Source organism: Sceloporus occidentalis, unplaced genomic scaffold, assembly GCF_023333645.1.
Source record: "Sceloporus occidentalis isolate IW3139 unplaced genomic scaffold, rSceOcc1.0.p SCAF_4, whole genome shotgun sequence".
Lineage (NCBI taxonomy): Eukaryota > Metazoa > Chordata > Lepidosauria > Squamata > Phrynosomatidae > Sceloporus > Sceloporus occidentalis.
In genome coordinates this window covers 177,322,566-177,340,328 of record NW_028316984.1, presented here as the reverse complement: position 1 = coordinate 177,340,328, position 17,763 = coordinate 177,322,566, and the positions used below count along the sequence as shown (strand labels likewise).

The 17,763-nt window shown below is 40.6% G+C and overlaps 1 protein-coding gene across 6 annotated transcripts in view; it reads right to left on the bottom strand.

Annotated features, from left to right (window-relative positions):
- UNC79 (unc-79 subunit of NALCN channel complex) overlaps positions 1-17,763 on the bottom strand; it is a 149,654-nt gene that overhangs the window by 18,741 nt on the left and 113,150 nt on the right. For all 6 annotated transcript variants that reach the window (XM_089522436.1, XM_089522439.1, XM_089522440.1 and 3 more), the window contains 7 exons: positions 16,128-16,166; positions 15,539-15,651; positions 15,365-15,450; positions 13,517-13,690; positions 13,279-13,347; positions 10,399-10,509; positions 6,071-6,175 (listed from right to left, as the gene is read on the bottom strand). In XM_089522436.1, coding sequence (XP_089378562.1) covers positions 6,071-6,175; positions 10,399-10,509; positions 13,279-13,347; positions 13,517-13,690; positions 15,365-15,450; positions 15,539-15,651; positions 16,128-16,166 — 697 coding nt within the window. The remainder of the gene's footprint in view (positions 1-6,070; positions 6,176-10,398; positions 10,510-13,278; positions 13,348-13,516; positions 13,691-15,364; positions 15,451-15,538; positions 15,652-16,127; positions 16,167-17,763) is intronic.

Below are 17,763 nucleotides of genomic sequence, written 5' to 3'. Positions count from 1 at the left end.
CCATATCAATGCTGTCCAAGTTGCCAAAATGTCATGGATGACAGATTTAATGTGTATGGTGTAAAGGAAAGCCTTATGGCTGCTATGCCTAGACATCTGCTGTCTATGATAAAGTTCCAACAAAAGACTTCATGGATAGGTAGATAAGCAAAAGCTCCAGAGAGCAATCAGTGTAAGTCCAGGAACAGAGAGGATGCAATCTAGGTTAAGGGAAGTAATAGTACCATTCTATTCTGCTTTGGACAGACCTCACCTGGAATATTGTGTCTAGATCTAGGCACCACAATTCAACAAAGAGCACGTCCAGAGGAGGGTGGCCAAAATGGTGAAAGATCTGGAAATCATGCCCTATGAGGAGCAGCTTAGGGAGCTGGGTATATTTAGTCTGGAGAAGGGGTTAAGAGGTAACATGATAGCCCTGTTTAAGTATTTGAAGGAATGTCATGCGGAGAATGGAGCAAGCTTGTTTTCTGCTGCTCCAGAAGCTAGGTCACAGAGCAATGGACTCAAACTACAAGAAAAGGGATTCCACCTAAACATTAGGAAGAACACCCTAATGTTGGACAGTGGGATACACTGTCCCAGAAAGTGGTGGAGTATCTTTTGGAGTTTTTTAAACAGAGGCTGGATGGCCATCTGTTGAGGGTGCTTTGATTGTGTCTTCCTGCATGACGAGGGGTTGGACTGGATGGCCCTTGAGATCTCTTCCAATGCTAGGATTCTATGAGTCTATGATTTCCACCATGTCTGGAGGCCCAACTGGGACCTGCAAAAGTGAATAATTGTTTTGCCCCAAAATGCTCTCTAGGGGTGTGGGAGGCATTTCCACCATGTTTTGGGCCCACCATGGACCAATTTAGGTGCAGGATTTTTTTTTTAAAGAAACAGGAAGTGACATTACCAAGGATTCTGTATGGTGTGGTATAGGAGGAAGTGAATGGATGTGTGTGAGACACCATGAGTTACCGCACCAGGTGACACCAACCCTAGTGTCACCATTGCTAGAAACAGGATTTTTCTTTACACTAGCATGGAAACCAGCAACTGCCAACAGGAATAGCTTTTAAAAGTTAGGCCAGATTGTTTTTCCTTTCAACAAAATACCCTCCTTGTATCACTATGTGTCTGACACATTAGGGTTTTACAGTTCTATATACAGAATCTTATAACAAAAGAGATCTTTCCTTGCTTTTTCTTGTTCCACTCTCCTCTTCACTGTAAGAGGTCACTTCTTGTCCTTTTATATACTTCCAAATAAACGTCTCTTTCTGTCTAACAGCCTGTCTGTGAAACAGAACACAGACTGCTCTACTGGTCAGTTCCCAGCAATTCTGTTCTTTGTCTGTCACTTCATTTGGCCCAGGCTGACTTCTTGGAATTTCCTGCAGCATTGCTCTCCAGCCTACAACCTCCTCTCATCCTTCAGCTGCTAACTCCCAATTTATTTGAAAGGCCCTTTTAAACAATCATTGGCCTGTTACAGACTGCCAAAATAAAGCTGCTTCGGGTCTCTTTGGAGGTAAGCTGTTTAAATGATGCATGGGTCCTAAGAATCCGGAAGCTGCACCAAAGCTGCACTCCAGTGCTTAGGAATGTAGTGTGGCTTTGGCGCAACCTCCAGACTCTTAGGACCCATGCATCATTTAAATAGCATACCTCCAAAGAGACCCAAAGCAGCTTTATTTTGGCAGTCTGTAACAGGCCTTTTCTTTAAAAAAATATATTTCTCATGGTCTTTCTCAGGTCCCAGACCTGTTTGGTGAGGAGACATGAGAAGGCCTTCTTGGTGACTGCTCCCAGCCGTGCAATTTCCTCCCATGGCAGACTAGGCTGGCCCCCTTCTTTGCTCTCCTTTCAATGGCAGGTAAAGACCTTTTTATTTAAACAGGCATTTAGAAAGTGAGTGTGCCAAAGGGTTTTTATATGAGGTGCATTTTTAAAATCTTTATTATTACAGCTTTTAAATGATTTTGGACTCTTGTAGTTTATGAGTCTAGATTAGATTAGATTATTTTGTAGATTATGGGTTGAGAGCCAGAATGTCATGGTGGTTTGAGTGTTGGACTCAGACTCTGGAGACCAGGTTCAAATCCCTGCTTGGCCATGGAAACCCACTGGGTGACCTTGGGCAAGTCACATGCTCTCTGCCTCAGTTGATGGCAATGGCAAACCCCCTCTGAAAAAACCTGACAAGAAAAAAAGATTCGTTGCCATACATCAGAAACAAGTTAAAGGCACACAACAACAATAACAAAGATTATGGGTATAGTTAATGGGATTATTTTTAATTTTTGTATCACCATGTTTTGTTCCTTGTTGAGAAAAAAGTGGGATAGAAATTACATGAACAAATAAATACTGCTTCTCCGAAGCGGTTCAAGGGGAACATTTCTGTTATCCTCATGACAACCATGTGACATAGCTTAGGCTAAGAGAATATCACTGATTGTCTGGTGCACTTCATGGTTAAACAGGCAATAGACCTCAGGATTCTCCACCCTAATGTCAGTACTTCCAATACTATATACCAACAGGTCTTCTTTTCTTCTTCTTGAGAGGTTCTGATCCCAGAGTGGGAAGCAGCCATTCTCAAGATGCTGCTTAACTGCCTCTCCAAAAAGCTGTAGAGAACATGGCCAATGGTGAAGAATGCTGTACCAGGGACTAATTCTGTGCTCAGATAGCATAATGTCTTGGGCCTCAACAAAGACTGCTCTCCTCTTTGACACATGGGTTTCTCAACAATGGCTCCTTTTCATCCTGGAGAGAAGTGACCAGTGGGGTCCCACAGGGCTCTGTCCTGGGCCCAGTGCTATTCAACATCTTTATCAATGACCTGGATGACAGAATTGGGAGCATACTTATCAAATTTGCAGATGACACCAAATTAGGAGGAATAGCTAATACCCCAGAGGACAGGATCAAGATTCAAAATGACCTGAATAGACTAGAAAGCTGGGCCAAAGCTAACAAAATGAAATTCAACACAGAGAAATGCAAGGTATTGCACTTAGGGCGGAAAAATAAAATGCACAGATATAGGATGGGAGACACCTGGCTGAATGAAACTACGTGTGAAAGGGATCTAGGAGTCCAAGTAGACCACAAGTTGAACATGAGTGAACAGTGTGATGCGGCAGCTAAAAAGGCCAATGCTATTTTAGGCTGCATCAATAGAAGTATAGTGTCTAGATCAAGAGAAGTAATAGTGCCACTGTATTCTGCTCTGGTCAGGCCCCACCTAGAATATTGTGTCCAGTTCTGGGCACCACAATTCAGAAAGGACATTGAGAAACTGGAGCGTGTCCAAAGGAGGGCGACAAAAATGGTGAAGGGTCTGGAAACCATGCCCTATGAGGAACGACTTAGGGAGCTGGGGATGTTTAGCCTGGAGAAAAGAAGGTTAAGAGGTGATATGATAGCCCTGTTTAAATATTTGAAAGGATGTCATATTGAAAAGGGAGCAAGCTTGTTCTCTGCTGCTCCAGAGAACAGGACCCGGAACAATGGATGCAAGCTACAGGAAAAGAGATTCCACCTGAACATTAGGAGGAACTTCCTGACAGTAAGGGCTGTTCGACAGTGGAATGCACTCCCTCGGAGGGTGATAGAGTCTCCTTCCTTGGAGGTCTTTAAACAGAGGCTGGATGGCCATCTGTCAGGGATGCTTTGATTTGGATTTCCTGCATGGCAGGGGGTTGGACTGGATGACCCTAGTGGTCTCTTCCAGCTCTACGATTCTATGATTCTATGATTCCTCTATGAAAGTTTTTAGCAAGACAGTTTAGCAGTCCTTCAAACTTTCTCCTATGGGGAAGAACATGCTTCTTGGCTGAGACAGTACTCTGTCCTATCTTCTGCAATTTTGCTATTTTGGAATAGAGTGCAAGAAGTGGAAATCCATTGTTGTTGTGTTGTTGTTGTTGTTGTTGTTGTTGTTGTGTGTAACCCCTAGCATAGGGTTTTCTGGGGCTGAGTGTGTGTGACTCACCAAAGGTCATTCAGTGGGTTTCAATGGCCAAGCTAAGAATCAAATCCTGATCTCCAGAGTCGTAGTCCAACACTTAAACCACTACACCATGCTGGCTATCTGTAAATCAATGCCGCTCCACTTTTTAAGAAATCAAGGTTTAGGGGCTATTTTTTTTAACTGACAAGAAAAGACCTATACCAAATGTACTCACAAATATTACCTTTTTTTCTTAACTCAGTACCTGTGTTTCTCCTCTCCCACCACCAAGCTTATTCTCTAACTTTGATATTATTATAATTGTTTTTAGAGAACTTCTAAGCCTTGTGCAATTTAGAACATCAATGTTGCTTTCCACTCTCCTGGCAACTGCTTATTTTCTCTGACTAATGTGTCCGTGCTTATGAGAAATACCAACTCGCAGAAACATATGCCCAAACGCAGACACTCGGAGGTTGGGGGGAAGAAGCTGTCAATCATGTGGAGCTGTGCGTGACCCAAGGAGCAAGTCTGCAGAGCTCAGCATCGTGCCGTGGGCCATCCTGGTCACTTCCATTTCAGCTACTTGTCATTTCGACGTGATTAAGTGCCAGAGATTGCCAACCCAGTCATTCTGTGATTCAGGACAGCAACTGCCAGGCTGCCTGTATTTAAAAACTCTCTGTGTGTTTGCCTCTAGTGTGTGCTCTGTGGTTTCATTCTGCCCTAGTGTAGAATAAATGTACTGGGCCCATCATGGACGAAAGGAATGGCCAAAAGTTTGAAGAATGAGGAGAAGGTTCAAATTAATCTTTTTTTTTTGTTTTGTTTGGATCACTCATGTTTTTCAAAATATTTACTTTTAGGGAACCCTTTTCACACTGATTCATTGTAAGAAGCCCTGTACCATTTGCTATGGATTGACAGTCCAACCACAGATAATTATAACAGATCATCTATAATCAGGCTAGCCTTACTATTAATTACAGATTGAGCCTCCCTTATCCAAAATGCTTAGGACAAGATTTGTTTTGGATATTATTATTATTATTATTATTATTATTATTATTATTATTATTATTATGGATTTAGATGTATCTGTATTTGCATATATAATAATAATAATAATAATAATAATAATAATAACAACAACTTTATTTATATACTGCTTTTCCAGCAGATCAAAGCAGTGTACAGAATCAGTCGATACATTCATATAACATTAATTACAATCTCAGATACACTCCAATAAAAATAAAACCTATAGAAACAACGTATAAAAACAATCTTAAAATATCTCAATCGCAGGTTAAACGTCTTGAAGTAAGCTTTTGTTAGGGAATATCTTTCTCTATGATGAGTCAGGAGGGTATGCTAGCCCAAAGAGATGAGTTTTCAGTGCCTTTTTAAAGATGGTCAAAGTGGGACTTAATCGGATCTCTTCAGGGAGTTTATTGCAATACATCGGTGCTATCAATGTAAATGATCTCTGGTGAGTTACTGCCAGTCTCATCTTGGGATACTCAAGTAGGTATTTCCCTGTTGTTCTGAGAGTGCGAGCAGATTGTGTGAAGAGAGGTGTTCCCTCAAGTAACTCGGACCCAAGTCTGGTCAAACCACGCGGCTGCCGGACGCAGCAAAAAGAAGCCCGAAAATGGTGCTTGTTTTTGCGCCCTGGAAGTGGCGCCGCGAGTCGCTAGTCATGCACTTGCGGTGTCACTTCCGCCGCACGATGTGTGGACGCTATGCATCTGCTACGTCAAGATGGCGGTGCCCGTGTAGAACGGGCACTGCCATTTTGTACACGCAAAGCGCGTACTATGGTTAGGGGCATCCAGAAGGGACGCCCCTTCCTAACCCTAGTAGGCGCAAAGCGCGTACTGTCGGCCTGTCTGTAACGGGCCTTAGTTAGACAGATGAAGGAGGGAAATGGCATGTGAATGTTGTAGGATAACTTATCAAAGTGTTTTCCTCAGTGAAAGCTTGGTGTGGAGAAGTGGCATTCAGGCAGCAGAATCTCTGACTGGCATAAGGCCTTTTAAACACTGATAAGTAAAAGAACATTAACTGTACAACTTTAAAAAAAAAAAAAAAAAAAACTAAGTAAAGTTTCTTTTGTACCTGGACCAAAAGAAGCAGGTTTGTATCTGGCAAGGGTGACTTCAACTTCAAGGCCTGCAGCAACTCCAAGATGACACTACGGGACAAATAGAATTTATCCCGTTCCTGAAACAAAACAAAACCTGTGACAAATCTTTGCAAATATGTACATATATCCATGCTCAGTCATAGAAACCCACTGGGTGACCTAAGGCAAATCACTCTCTCTCGCCCTCAGAAGGGAGCAGAGCACTGGGAAAAAACCTCTGAACGAATCTTGCCAAAAAACCCTGTGATAGGCTTGCCCAAGTGTTGTCATAAATCAGAAATAACTTGAAGGCACGTAAGAACAACAACAACAACAACAACAACAACAACAACAACAACAACAACAATGGAGCCCTCCAGCCTCTCCAGGATTTTGTAAAAACCAAGAAACCATTTCAACCTGGGATATATCACAATTTGCATCTAATGAGATCGATAGATAGTCCTGGGAGTAAAGCTAGGCTCCTGGACAGCCCAGTGTTTTTGTTGCTGGTAGTCATGTTGGTGTTTTATTCATTCATTCATACTCCTCCTTTTTTCCAATAATAGGACTCAATGCAGCTTATAAATGATTAAAACCAGTATAGATTAAAAATTATATAAAAACCTTATAGATATAGATATAGAAATAGATGTGTGCTTGTGTATACATAATTTAAAAACAATTAAACAATCTGTACAGTTATAACCTTTTAAAAGTCATTAAAAGATTATATACTGTAAATAAACCAACCAAACAGCATAGCACACCATCAAATGCCCATCAGTTAATTCCTAAAAACCTACAAAATGAGCATGTTTTTACTTGTCAGCAGAAGGAGAACAAGGAGGGAACCATCCAACATTGGTCATCCCTGATCCAGATATGTAGCAAATATGTACAGAGAGAGGGAGAGAGGTGCTGCAGGGGTTGGTATTCCCTTCCGTCTCTCCACAGTGGCCAAGTCTCCCTCCATAACTGAAAACCATCTAAAGCTTCATGGAGAGTGGGCAGAATTGCGGAAGCATCTGGCTACATCCCCATAGCCATTTCTGAAATTATTACAGCAGCACTGAGACTGCTGGAAGACCCTGGCAGTAGTCCCTCCACATTCTACTACATACAGTAGTCCCTCCACATTCATTAGGGGTGAAGGACCCTCATGAATGTGAAAAAACTGTAAATAAAAAAGCATGATTTTTTTTTTTACCTTTTACCTCTAGGAATCTCCAGGTTCTCTAGTGTCACTCTATGGTCAACATCTGCCAGAAGCTGATCACAGAATCATGCTGAAGGCCCTACAAATGTATTTTCTCTAGGAACCTCGAGGTTCTCCAGCAAACTCTGCGGTCTACGTCTAGCAGAATTATGCTGGAGGACTTAGAGATTCCTAGAGAAAACATATTAATCAAAACCGCAAATAATAAAATGTGCAAAAGTCAAAGCCACAAATGTGGAGGGCCAACTGTACAATAATTTTGCGTCTGGCTACAGGGATGTAACCAGATGATTCTGTAATTCTAACTACTCCCCACAAAGCAAGGAATGGCCATGTTGTGGGGCAGGGGGAGTTTCAGAAGCTGTTCAGTAAGTCAAAGAGTGATGAGGTCAAAGGCTTTCAAGGCCAGCATCCATAGTTTTTTGTGGGTTTTTCAGGCTATGTGGCCATGTTCTAGAAGAGTTTATTCCTGATGTTTCGCCAGCATCTGTGGATGCTGGAAGTCTGCACTTCTTTCTCTGAAGATGCCAACCACAGATGCTGGCAAACCGTCAGGAATAAACTCTTCTAGAACATGGCCACATAGTCCGAAAAACACACAAAAAAACCTATCAGCGTGGTTTTGGCTTATCCTATGATAGGTCCACGTGTGGACTTACTGTGCTACACTCAGCCATGTAGGATTGCAACCAGTGTGTGCCTATATATTCCCATTCACAGCAAACACATGCACACAAAAGGCATCTTGTGTTGTCATTCTGCACACAGAAGGCATTTTTTTCACTGAAAGCTCCTGCTAGCAGAATAAGGCAGGGAATTATCATCTATTCCTTATTTCCCGTTCCACTTCTCATACTATTCTGGAGGATCTGTCAACTCTCCCAAACAGATTTTGGGAGTCAAAGGCTGTACAGGATGAAGGGGGAATAACTGAAAACCACCTCCACCTTCCACCAGCAGGAGCATCCCTTGAGAAGTGCTTGTTTCATACAAATTTGGGATTGGGGCCAAAGGATTAGAATGAGAAAATTTGTTCCCAATAGAGTGGTGATGGTGGTGGTGGTGGTGGGAGGAAATAAAACCAGTGAGGTAAAATGTTTGTCTCAGAGAGTGCATATATTTTAGTTATCTCAGGGAAAATACAGTATGTCCTCCAATGGCCTAGTCCCTTCTGTGTATGTGTCTGCATCTGTCCAAATTCCATCTTTCCTAGCTCCTGAGAGACAGATTTTGATTCCACAAGGGAAGAAAATGGCTCTATATCATCAAGGAGTGTGGCAATGACATCTGCTGTTCTGTTCCACTGAGCATTTTGTCCTGGCATGCAGAAAATGGAGGAGTGCCCCACCACATCCAGACAAGCTAATTTGCTCTCTTGTGATATATATGTCAACTGCTTCTCCAGCTTACAGATCTGGATTTTGGGAGGTTTAAAAAAACATATAAACAAAAATGTCTCTAACGCTTTTCCCCTCCCTCCCTCTTTCATTTTGGAAGAGGGGGCAATGTAATGAACTCACAACAATACATTTACAACAGAAATACTACAAATGGCAAGCCACTGAATAAAAAAAACTGTGCTTAACACAGATGTGGACGATGCAAGCACCTTTCACATTCATGTCACATTTCCCTCAACAGATACAAATAAACAATAGAGGGAGGAGGTATCCAATTTTCCCAGTGCAATTAAATGCATTAATTGGCTGGCAGAAGCATAATCCATTTCATCTCTTCAGGTTTTTCCAAAGTTTTGGGGCAATGAATGGGTGAATTGAGGTGGAAAAGGCAGACAGATTTGGCCAAAGATGGCCACCGTGATCCAAAAGGCAACAATGTATAACCCCTGAAAATACCTAAACAGCCACATGCGGGTACTAATACTTGTAATGGCCCATAACTGTGTCTAACAAAATGTTCAGAAATAATCATGTTTTCAGAACCTTTTGTGAATATTACCAACACAGTCTAAGAAACAACAGGCCTCTGCCTGCCAAGAAGAAGAGCCCTCCTCCCGACCACCATCTTGAGGGGAGAGAAGCAGAGTCATGATGTGTTATGTATTGTTAATCTGATATTGGAAACCACTTTGATCATCCATGGAAAAGCGGTATACAAATAAAGCTGATTATTATTATTATTATTATTATTATTATTGTTATTATTATTAATGCTTTCTGGTAGAATCATAAGAACTAGAAACCCTGTTTGTTTGTTATAAGAAAAGCTGAAATTTCCAATGCTATCTTATACCATATAAATGCATTAGATATGCAGAACCTTGTCTACAATGTCCATAGATATGATTTTTTTTATCATGCTGTGATTTTAGACCCTAAAATTAATTTAAAAGTGGAAAATTTATCACATATTTCTTTGAAAGTGCAAATTTTGCACTAGTCACATACCCTTTGTAACTGTCATCTAATCAAAAATAGCAATGGTTTTTATTCTGCTCAAAACATAGATTCAAATTAATTGTGCATTTTCTTGCTGTTTCCTCCATAAAAACAGTGTACTGCCATTAAACCAGCATTGCTATCCCAATTATGTTCACAGGACTCCTGGAATTTCAAGGATTTTCCAAAAAACTTTTTACACTGAAACACACAATAACACTTGCTCTTATGTTAACTGTAGGTCATGTTACTTTTTGCCAGTATCATGAGGCAGCTGCTACTACTGCTTTTTTAGTCCAAGGGAGGGCAAACCTCTGAACTCCAGAAATCTATGACTCCCAGAATCCTCACTGAGCATGGACATTGCGAAGAGATTATGAGAGCTGTGGTCCAAAATCATCTTGGTGGCCCAAGGCTCCCTACCCAATTCAGCAGACTGTAAGTACTCCTGATGTAGCAACAGAAGTCAGCGATATGTATATAACCTGACACAGATTTTGGATCTTGATGTTTCATACACAGCTATATTCTGCGAAAATTGCACACCAAAAAATGTCAGCATTCTTAATGTAAGACAGGAAAAAACAAGATTTTGTTTTGTTTTAGTATTTGTCTCAATTGCAGTTCTGCTAAAAGCTGATAGTATGTGTAGAGAGGTGCTTTCATCAGTTTCAGTTTTTAAAAGAATGCATTGCTTAGTTACCTTAGTGAAAGCTCTATGGCATAAACCACATAGTTCTACCAGGTAGGCCAGGGTGAAGACAGCATTCTGAATGATGAAACTCAGCAGTTTTGAAAATGGTTCCAGCAGACTCTGAAGTGAAAGAAATATGGAGGGAATGTCAGGATATTTGCATCTTTCAGCAAAACAAAGGGTGTTGCATGGGATGTGAAATCATTCATCATAACAAAGCCTTCACTCTTTTGTTTGGACATCATGAGGTTGCAGCTGGTTCAAGCTGGTGATTCATTCCTGTACTCAGGAATTTCTCAGCCAACACCTGGAGAGGATGCCAGAAAAAGCAGGATCCTTCCTCTCCCTCTGGGATACTTTTCAGAGTGAAGGTAGGAGACTAGAATAGCAGTTTGCTTGCACACATTGGCCACTTTTAACCAGATAGAGGGCCACAGACCAATGTGGAGAGATGTATATCCTAAGAACATATGAAGAATCTTGCTGCATCAGACCAAGAGCATGTCTAATCCTGAATCATATTTGCCCACAAAAATGATATGAGCATAATACTTTCCCAACCATGTTTCCAAACAACTCATAATTAGAGGCATACTACCTCTGATGCTAAAGGTAACATATCGCTATTAGGAACAAGAAGCTATCAACTGCTTTATTTAAAAGTTTCCTTTCTAAAATTATCCAAGTCAGTGGCAATCACTACATCTTATGGTAGTGAATTTCATCATTTTATTAAGTGTTGTGTGAAGATATATTTCCTTCCATCTGTTCTGTATGTCCCACCTTCACTGGATGATCCTGAGATTCTACAATTATGAGAGAGGAGCAAATCTTGATTCATTTTCTTCGCACCATGCATAATTTAGGAAGAATTTCCTGTTGGTAAGAATTTCTGGACAGTGAAAGGCAGCAGACTATTCTTTGTGAAGTCGAAGGCTTTCATGGCCAGCATTCATAGTTTTTCGTGGGTTTTTCAGGCTATGTGGCTGTGTTCGGGAAGAATTTATTCTTGAATTTTCACCAGCATCTGTGGCGCTGGCATCTTCAGAGAATGCTGGCATGGAAGTGAGGGAGGCGTGTGTGTGTGTGTGTGTGTGCGCGTGCGCATGTGCTGGGTCTTGATTTTGGTGTTTTTCAGGACTGGTAGCCAAACTTTGTTTACTTTAAGAGTTTTTTCTTTCCTATTGAAATTGTCTAGGTGTTTGTGGATTTCAATAGCTTCCCTGTGCATTCTGACCTGACAGTTGTTGTCATGGTCCAGAATTTCAGTGTTTTCAAATAGCATTTTATGCCCAGGATGGTTTATAACGTGTTCTGCTACTGCTGATTTTTCTGGCTGACTCAGTCTGCAGTGTCTCTTGTGTTCCTTGATTTATGTTAAAACACTGCATTTGGTGGTCCCTATGTAGACTTGTCCACAGCTGCATGGTATCTGTAAACTCCTGTAGCCATGACAGTGAAGAACAAGAGGTGCTGCAGGACCTAGAGATTCTAGAGGGAACATGCCTCTAGGCATTTCTAGGTCCTCCAGCATGGCTCTATTCTCAACGTCCATCAGAAGCATACCACAGAATTGTGCTGGAGAACCTTGAAATTGCCAAGAGATCTTTTTTTTTTTTTCAGAGATGGGAGCATGAAACCGTGGGTACCAGTCCCGTTAATACATAGTGTATTAATGTTTCCAAGGTCAGGCTGCTCATTTCTCTAGCCAAGAATTACCTGGCAGGGCTCTGTAGGGACCTAAGTAGAAAGTCTCCCTAATTGCCTGCTACCTGATGTTCTGAAATGGAAATGCTAGGAAATTGATCTTTCATACATATACATTCTACACTGAGCTATTGTCCCACCTCCCACTGTGCCCACATGTGACTATGACACTGACATCCAATATGAGCTGCCATTAATAGTCTCCTTCTTTCAAATTCCCTTTTTCTTTGTGCTTGTTTGTGATTTGTGTTTTTTAACCATAAACGAAAAAGCAACTACTGTAAAAATGCTACAACCTAAATCTAAGTGTTAGTCCCAGCCAGAGTAGACCCAACAAATCAATGGAATTTACAGAAGTACCACCTTAACAAATTTCCATTGGTAGGTTTCTTCAGCATGTCAGAAATGACAGGAAGGGACACAACAACAACAAACACCTCCATACATCAGAGTCAACTTGAAGGCACATAACAAAAAAAAATCCAATTTGGACTAACAATTGGATTTAGCCCTATGAATTTCAGTAAAGTAGGTAAAACAGAGAATCTACCCTAGCTAATGTTTCCTGTTAATCAAATACTATACTTGTTCTCAGGGCCAATTCTACCGCTGGGTAAGAAGAAGAAGGTGTCTCAGGCAGCAGATTGGGTAGTGACATAAAACAGCAGGAAACTGTTATTTTCTTTGTTATAAAACCGGTGGTATGCTGTGACTGATGTGCCTTTATTTATTTTATTTTATTTTATTTTATTTTACCCCGGCTTTTCCCCAAAATGGGACCCAAGGCGGCGAACATATATAATACTTTGGCTGGCTTGAATTAGCATGCACCTTGACTTCAGTAAGTAGAAGTGTACTTTGTCATTTGCTGCTCTGACTGCAGCAGCAAAATATCTTAATTTGGCCAAACTCCTGAATGGCAGAATAAGGCTCTAGGTAAGTCTGCTAGTGTGGATTTTTTAAAGAAAAAGAACAAAATCCGGCTTCTTAAGAAGACATTAATTCCCACCCACATAGTAAATTTAATCCCTCCCACACATCAATGTAACCTAGATTCTGAGCCCTGCTTTCCAGCTTGACGCTGCACAATTTCAGTCAGTCATAATACTCTTCCCACCAAGAGAAAACAGAAACCTATACTGGTGCAAAATAGGAGAGAGTTTTCTACACCTTCCTACTTACCCTGGCAGCACTGCTGGTGGGTATCTTCAGCAAGCAGATCATTATCCTTAAACCAGAATCTAAAGGGCACTGGCATTCAATGGGGAGGAAACAAGGGGAAACAGTTAGTTCTTCATTCGAAAAAAATGAATTCTATATTATCAGGTGAGTGTGTGTGTGTATGTAAGGGAATGTAAAAAAATTAACAGTGAGGATGAAGTGTATTGTTAATGAAAGCCTCACACTGCATATACTTTACCTTAAGCGGCAAAACAGAAGGCAGCTTTGTAAAGAAAGTCTGAAATTGGTTGCTGATAGTGGTCCAGAGGTTGCTTGGGGTATCCATCGGCAAAGCTTCCATAAATGCAGCAATGTTTTCCAAGCAGCGTAACATTGCACCCCCTGCTGGCAAATTCTTTTTGGTGTTTAAGCCCTAAGTAAATATGGATGCAAATAAATAAATAATAAGCAAACAATTAGCCAGAACAACCCCCCACCAAAAACCCTAAGAAGTATTGTTGAAAACTACAAAGAGTAATGATCATATTTAAATGGGAGGTTTTCACTTTCTTCCACATATAAGAAAATGTTATACATTGTTTTTTGTGGGGTTTTCAGGAAGGAAGAAACTCTTCTAGAACCTGGCCACATAGCCCAAAAAACCCACAAAAAACTATGGATGGTGGCCATGAAAGCCTTCAACTTCACATTGTTATTCATTGCTTTGGGTTGAATATAGGATCTGCCTGTATTCAAAGGACTTTACTCACAGAATCACCTTCTAATCATTTTTGGAGGCTCTTCCCTTGCACTACAGCTATCCCTATTCGCCAGGGTCCTTTGACCCCTTATATAAAAATTGGGAGGCTGCCATGGGGAAGGAGTGGGCAGGGAATTGGTCTTCCATCAGTCCAGCTGTAGTTGTATGTGCCTCAGTTTGGAGGCAACCCATTGCCATTATGCTCCATGGATAAAAAGTGCATGTTAAGTATCATAAGAATACAAGAAAGGGGAGAAAATAGCTGAAGATGCTGAAAGTTTCATTAGGCCAGTAACTTGTTTCAAACAGAGCTTAGAATGATGTTCCAAAGTGCACAACAAACAACAGCCTTTCACTAAGTCTGCCCTCAGTAACTATATGCTACCTCTGGACACGGGAGATTCCTTATGGATATGATTACAATAGCTTGCATATGTTTGTCTAATCCAGAGATAAACAGAAGGTAAACGGGGATCTCTTGCTAAAGCAACAAGAATTTCTAAGTCCAATTGTCTAAATATAGCAAAAATCCAAGTACTCTTTTTCCATATCAACATTAGGCTATTGAAATTTGGGAGATGGCCACTTTTATGTGGAAGTATTGTGAATTCCCCTCAGTTCTACTACTCGAAATGAATCAAAGAATTCAAATTCTTTAATCCTAAATGCACATCCTTTGCAAAATACTCAGTCAAATGAATTTTGGGGTAAAATAGTAAAATAGATCTGAGTTGTATAATCTTTGGCCTTCTAGATGTCTGGGATACAAATCCCATCACCCCTTATTAATAGTTATGTTGGAATAAGCAGTGGTTTTTCATGGACTGGGGGAAGGGAAGAATTGTCCCTCCCAAAAAGGAAAGGTGATTTGTAGTGGTGCTTTCCCTATGTGGCCCATGATGCATCCATACTTCTATGAATCGTAGTATGAAGTACTTGGAGACCAAGGCTGCTGCCACACTGCAGAAATAAAGCAGGTTGACACCACTTTAACTGCTATGACTCAATGCTATGATGTTCTGGAATTTGTAGTTTTGTGAGATATTTAGCCTTTCCTGTCAGAGAGTTCTGTGCCCCACCAAATAACAAAGAGATAGGCCACCCTTGTCAAAATATGAATTTACAGAAGACTTCTGAAATCCATCTCGGGGCTGCAAAAAACTCTGCAGGGCTGCAGAACTCCTACGTTCTGAACAAAACAAAGTGGTGTGTGAGTAGTTTGGGCCCTGGTAAGAGCAACCCTCAGATTAGAGAAGATACCAGGACAAAATAGGAAGGCAAAATACATCCAGTATATAATACAAAGTATTATATTAGTTGCTAAAGTAGAATTAATGGTGAACTAACCTCTAAGAGCTGGCTCAATGCAGCTATGGAGCTGAGTTCACTGAAATCCATGAGGGAAGTGGCCAAGGTCCTCAAAAAACTTCCATCTGCAAAGGACACTATTTTGTATCAATACTATTTTAGTATGGAGGTGGAAAAGAGTGGCAGAATGAAATCAGAGGCATTGCACATTACCTTTGATGTTGCTCTGGAACAGCTGGGGAAATATACCATTGGGAGCCAGCTGATGAAAAACACAACGGAGAAATTGCTTGGCCACCCCTGCAGCATTTCCTGGGATCATCATGCTACAGGGCAAAGTAAAGGAAGAGAAGGAGAGAGGTATCATGATTCTACTGGCATATCCTAACATGAAAGAACTAAAGAAGACTCACTTCATCAAGAATATCAATTACTGCTATGATCTGATATTCCTGGGGAAAAGTTTAGTTTTAATTATACGTCTTTCTCTTGTTTTTGTTGTATTGTTGAATATTTTAATTGTTTTGAGATTCTTATAGCCTTTGTGGAAAGACATGTCCAAATAAATGAGTACCCATCATCCTCCACCATTGGTCATACAGACTGGGGAAGATGGCCATTATAATCCAGTATATCTACAGGGCTATCTCCATTCTGATACAGAGAAAACTTTCTGATGTGAGAACTACTTACTGTATGTTGGGATGTACATTCTAACCCAACATTTCTTCAGAGTCTACAGTGTATTTATATTCTTTTTTGCTCTGTAATTGGTAAGAGGGTGGACTTGATTGTACTGTACCTTTCTGCTTGATTAGAAAAATTGGTACTTGAAGCCAACCTGGTGAAGACAAAAAGATGGGGAGAAAATGGTCAATGAAAAGTTTTTAACGGTACAAAAACAAAACAGCTGAAATGACATGGGCAATCAAATTCCTGTTATAATCATTGCACAGTCATGAGGGTTAAATCATCTGGTTATGTAAAGCTGCCACTCTTTTGTTAAATGATTAGTCTATAATAAATCAAAGTTATAAACAGCCATATATTCTACACACTTTTCTCTTTTTGTATCAATGGGGATGGGCCACAATGCAGTGGTAGAAAAGGCTGTTTTTTAATGGGAAAGACCCCTGGTTCAATCTTTGACATCTCCAGGTGTCTGGAAAAGATCCTTGTCTGAAAGGCAGGGCAATACACAGGGAGAAGAGACAAATCTTTAGATACTCAGAAGATGGTTGTTTTATTAGTAGAAAACCTCATAGAGCATCATGAAATGTGTCTCCTGTTTTTCACTGGATGTTCCCCGGTTTCTGCTTCTTTTGAAACCTAGGGGAACCACTGCCAGTCAGTATTGACAATACTGAGTTAGATGAATTAATGTAATCTTCTGATTTAACATAAGTTCCAAAAACTTCCCTCTATTCTAAAAAAATACCAATTTATTAAAAACATCTCAGAAAAAATAAATAAATGCTCTTTTGAGGTTCCAAGCCTTTGCACAGTGATATCAGTGAGGTCAGAGCCAGTGTGGTGTAATTGTTTCTGTGTTGGACTAGAACTCTGGAAGCCAAGGTTCAAATCCACATTTGGCCATGGAAAGCCACTGAGTGACTTTGGGCAACTAACACTTTTCAGCTTCAGAAGAAGGGAGTGGCAAATCCCCTCTGAACCTATCTTGCTAAGAAAACCTCATGATAGGATCACCTTGAGGTTGCCTTAAGTCTGAAATGACTTTAAAAAATAAAATAAAAAATAAAGTTTGAAATTACTTGAAAGCACAAAACAATCAGTAAGGTTCATGTTGTGCTAACTATGTTCTGTCTGTCTACATGAGGGGCAACTTACGGCAGTCTGCAGACCAGATTGTAAGCCTGAGGGCAGGGAACCGTCCAATTAAAAAGATTGTATGTACAGCACTGTGTAAATTTACAGCGCTTTATAAATAAAGGTTAATAATAATAATAATAATAATGGGAGCCTTGGGCACTACAGGGGTGCAACACACGCCTGCCACTATAAAACTGGCTGTTACTGGAGTGGCTGTAGGAAGGCAAAAGTAAACCCCCTTCTGAACAATCTTGCCAAGAAAACCCCATGATAGGTTTGCCTTAGGGTCTCCATAAGTTGGAAACGACTTGAAGACACACAACAACAACAACAACAACAACAACAACAACAACAACAACAACTTTCTTTCAAATTATGGTGAATGTACTGAGTGAACCTTAATAAGCAGAGTGCATGCATTCAGTGAGTCTTGTTTACAAGCACAATCATAATGAAGAGGAACAATTCTACTTGCAAACAAGGTGAGCAGGGAGTTCACTTTTTGTTTTAAAGGGAAAAGTGTTTTTATCAATGCCATCACAGCCCCTAGGGACCACCATGGAGATATATGTGCATGTGCAAAGAGGCAAGAGGGCTCCATATGTTCT